Source organism: Nannobrachium achirus (assembly GCF_963921795.1).
Source record: "Nannobrachium achirus genome assembly, chromosome: 20".
Lineage (NCBI taxonomy): Eukaryota > Metazoa > Chordata > Actinopteri > Myctophiformes > Myctophidae > Nannobrachium > Nannobrachium achirus.
Window position 1 is genome coordinate 6,282,482 of NC_137827.1, and position 4,525 is coordinate 6,287,006.

Sequence of the window (4,525 nt, forward strand, 5' to 3'; positions counted from 1 at the left end):
GGCCAGCAGCAGCAGCAGCAGCAGCAGCAGCCATGGGCAGTAAGACCCTGCCAGCCCCGGTCCCTGTCCACCCCTCCCTGCAGCTGGCCAACTACTCCCTCCTGCAGAGCTCCGCTACGGGCCTGGGGGTCCCCGGCAGCGGGGGGTCCTCCACCACGGGGACCACCGCCACGGACACCGCACACTTCCCAGGCATCTACAGGTATAGGATCCACCATGCGGCAGCTAGAATTTTAGCATATCGTCGTTGTTGGGGTGGAAACCTTGTATGTCCAAATCCTTTTGTATTTATCATTTTAAAAATGATTTAAGATAGTGAAAACAGCAGATCTACAAGCACACAGCGCCTGGCATAGCGAGGCGTTGTGTGCTTGTAGATCTGCTATTTTCACAAGTGTTGTGCGACAGTCTTGTATGATGAAGCAGGGCTTTACTTTATGGGGAAAAAAAAACATACAAGGTTTCTGCCCGACAGTGACGATATACCAGACGAAGAGATTAGTCCAGTCCTGTCAACAAAAACCTGCATCTTTTAGAATAGATTTTAAAGTGCCTTTATTTGTTTACAAAGCACTGAACAACTTAGCACCATTGAAAATGTACTTTTTCAATATGGCATTCACATAAATGTATCTTGCGTTCATGTCTTATGTTCTCTTTTTATAATTTTTTTTTTATCAATGTTCTTTTCCCCTGTGATTTATTTGTATAATTGTGCCCTCATTGACTTGTTATTTTAGTTTAAAGGAGTAGTTCACCCCCACAATGCATTTTTTTCTATTGATTACTCACGCCATGGAGACTTGAGTTCAATAATATTTTTTTGTACAATTCCCAAGACAATAATTTGATTACAATACCCTCATTGATTCAGTATCCGGAATCAATGGGTGTACATTTACAAATGCGACAAATACAAAACAATATTATTGAACTCAAGTCTCCATGGCATGAGTAATCAATAGATAAAAAGAAATGCATTTTAGGGGTGAACTATACTGTATAGTTCTGTTTCTGTTTGCCAACTTTGTTTTTACTGGCATCCTATAGTTTATCTTTATTTGAATGTGAAGCACATTGTGTTGCATGTTATGTATGAAAGCTGCTGAAACAATTAAAGTTGTTCTCCTCCTCCTTCCAGCTTCAGTGCCCTCCATGCCATCCACCTGCACCAGTGGACCCTGGGCTACCCTCCCCTGGCGGCGGCGCTGCCCCGCTGCACCCTCTCCAAGCTGCCGGCGGGCTTCACCTCCATGGCCTCCATCCCCCTGTTCCCCCACCTGCTGCAGCCCAAGCACCACGACTCCGCCCTGGCGCTGCTGCACCACCACCACGCCCACCACCACCGTGGCTCCAAGAGCAAGCCCCGCTTCGACTTCGCCAATCTGGCGGCCGCCGCCACCCAGGAGGACCCGCTGAAGGCCGAGGACCTGAGCATGTCCACGGGGTCCGGGGGCGGAGCCTCCTCGGCCCTCCGCGGCGGGCCCCCGGGCCCGGCCCCCGGAGGCGGCGTCGGCGCCGGGGGCCTGGGCTGCCTGCTGGTCGATGCGGCGGGCAAGCTGTCGTCGCCGGAGCGCAAGCCCAGCCGCGGCCGCCTGCCCTCCAAGACCAAGAAGGAGTTTGTGTGCAAGTTCTGCGGACGCCACTTCACCAAGTCCTACAACCTGCTGATCCACGAGCGCACGCACACCGACGAGAGGCCCTACACCTGCGACATCTGTCACAAGGCCTTCCGACGACAGGACCACCTCAGAGACCACCGGTGAGGGTGATGGCAGTTATGATGCTCAGTACTGATGACCCGTTGCTTTCACCTTTTACAATGACTAGTTTACAATGTTTTTTGATAATTTAGAGCAGGGCTATTCAACTTAAGATGGCTCAGGGGCCACTCAGCAAAATACAAAAAGTCAGAGGGCCGCAAGATAAAAATCGTATTTTGGACATTAATTTAGTCTAGACAATGATGTTGTAACACACTGCATGAGTAGTCTAAAAAATAAGGAAACGCACTAGAAAACAGCCACATTTCCATCTACAAACCTCAAAGAACAAAAAGAAGAAATGATTAATGATTAGATGATGAAGTTTCTTATTTTGGAACAAATAAAATAGCAAAAAAGTCTTGTATAAAACGAGACAAAAAATTGTTTCTTAGTGGTTTTGGAGAGTAACTGAAAAATGTTCCGAAATGATTTGTCCACACTGAAAGTAGACAAAATATATTTTTATTGGTATGACCATGGCGGGCCGCATAGACATGCTGCTGGGGCCGCAAGCGGCCCACGTGCTGCAGGTTGAATAGCGCTGATTTAGAGTCTTGAGGGCCATTCCCACTGAGCACTATAACTATTAAGATAACTATAACTACTAGTCCTGTGCCCGGGGGGGTGCGATGAGGGGTTGAATGTAGGAGGTTGGAGAATCCAGAGCGGTTTAGTATCAGTGATGTCAGCATGCAGACAGACGGTAAATGAATAGTTACACATTGTTACAACTGAATCACTATGTTTTTCATGTTGTGTAACAGCAGCTAGCAATAGTTTGATGACTCAGCACACGTATGAAGGATATTTCATAATGACAATGCAGTATTATTCTGGCTTCATATTGATTGACAGCTAGTGGTGAGAGCTGATTCATAAGGTGGAACGCCGGTGTCCCGCACTGAAAACAGCCCATGTACAACATGCAGCGACGCGTTGTCTGCTTGTACATTGGCTATTTTCACCATAGCACACTGTTGCATGACGGTGCTTAATCGACTATGAAACATAATCAATTGATTTTTTTTTTTCAACAATCGGTTTAATCAGTTTGGGGGGCCCTCAATACCTCCTCAATACTCTTCCATGGAGACCTTTAGAACCTGGTGTCAGCTAGGACAGTTCTCAACCTTTTCAGGCCGCAGTTGAATTTTTGGTCTCCTGAATTCCAAAAACAACTCAAAACATAGGAATTTCTGCTTATTGTAATTTTACTGCACAGCATCCTATAGGTTCTGATACAGCCTGTGTCTTGTGTCAGTCTTTAGGTAGTCTCGCGTAGCCAGACAACTATTCCACAATCTCCGAATGCTATATAGAGTCTGGAACGTAGAGTAATGGGAGCTGGCATTACCAGATCTACAAGCTCGCAGCGTGGCACTCGGTGCCGCGCTGTGAGCTTGTATATCTGCTATTATTACTAGGCCTAAATGGTAGCTCTCCCCCGCACCGACGCTTGTAAGTGTTGGGAACCGACCGAGCTTTTCGACCGTCGGATAGCGGGCCTGTTGTTGAAAAATACATCAAGCCATATGCTATTCCTAGCACCATAGTCTGTCGGTGTCGGTGTCGGCCCTCTCAGGTGCATTCAGCTACTTTTTTTCACACCTTCCAACCCATTGATCTCCCGACGTCATTCGACTGCCAGACTAGTAATCTGTTGTAGTCTCTGTCTGGTGGCGAGCTAGCTTTAATCTATTTCAGTATCCATTATTAAAACAATGCATGGCTCATGGGTTCATCTTAACCGCTTGAACCCCAGCGTCGCTATTCTGGGGGCCGTGCGTTAGACTAAAATAGCCGCTCAACAAGCTTATGATCTTGTAGAGCGCCTATTTCCGGCGTAATTATTTAGTGTACTGTAAAGGGGGGAAACAGGAGGGCGTCTAGTACACAGCCCTGGGGGACTCCGGTCTGCTAGGCTTTAAAGAGGTTCCATATGACGTGTGCTATTGTTAGAAGTGTGTTATTCTTAAAAAGACTGACTGTTTGTGTTCTTTCTTGTGCTCTTTGTGTCGTCGCAGGTATATCCACTCCAAAGAGAAGCCCTTTAAATGCCAGGAGTGCGGGAAGGGCTTCTGTCAGTCAAGGACTCTGGCCGTCCACAAAACGTTACACATGCAAGTCAAGGAAATAAAGCCGCCCAAGATCAAGTGATCCTTTTGACAATGGACGGGGACGGGGACGCGGTCTGGAGTCCCCACTGTCCCCAAAGCGAACAATGAAACTAAAAAGACGTGTTTTTTTCCCCTCTCTCTCTCTCTCTCTCTCTCTCTCTCTCTCTCTCTCTCTCTCTCTCTCTCTCTCTCTCTCTCTCTCTCCGTTGTTTTCATCTCAACCAGGCACGTGCACACATAGACATCAAATGGGGCTTGAGCCCCTGCCCTTTTATCCGTCTGTAAAAAAGTGCCCTCTCAAGACCAAGAATGCAGTTTTTCCACTATGGTGAAAGAAATACAAATGCCCCCCTCTTTCCATGCCATACCTGAAGGCAGCATTCAAGAGAATTGCCTCGTCCAAACTCTCCTGAACTTGAATGCAGCATCTTATGTTGAAAGAACAGCCCTCTCTGTGTAGAAATCCATGCCGTTACGCTACTTCTCCAGTATTGACTTGATTATGCTTAGTTCAGTGTGGTATCAAGCACCGAAAATAGCTGACCTCCAAGCTTGTGAGCTTGGAGGTCTGCTATTTTAGATATTTTCACCAAAAGTCCCTTTTAGAAATGTCAGCCCCTGCCTCTCTAACATTCTCTGCAC

The 4,525-nt window shown here is 47.1% G+C and overlaps 1 protein-coding gene across 1 annotated transcript; it reads left to right on the forward strand.

The window, feature by feature from the left end:
- Positions 1–32: 32 nt before the first annotated feature.
- On the forward strand, positions 33–3,923 carry osr1 (odd-skipped related transcription factor 1; the record flags this gene model as incomplete). The annotated part of the gene is made up of 3 exons (XM_080750305.1): positions 33–202; positions 1,142–1,762; positions 3,791–3,923. 3 exons carry the CDS (start codon positions 33–35, stop codon positions 3,921–3,923), a joined length of 924 nt encoding a protein of 307 aa, XP_080606431.1.
- Positions 3,924–4,525: the final 602 nt, after the last annotated feature.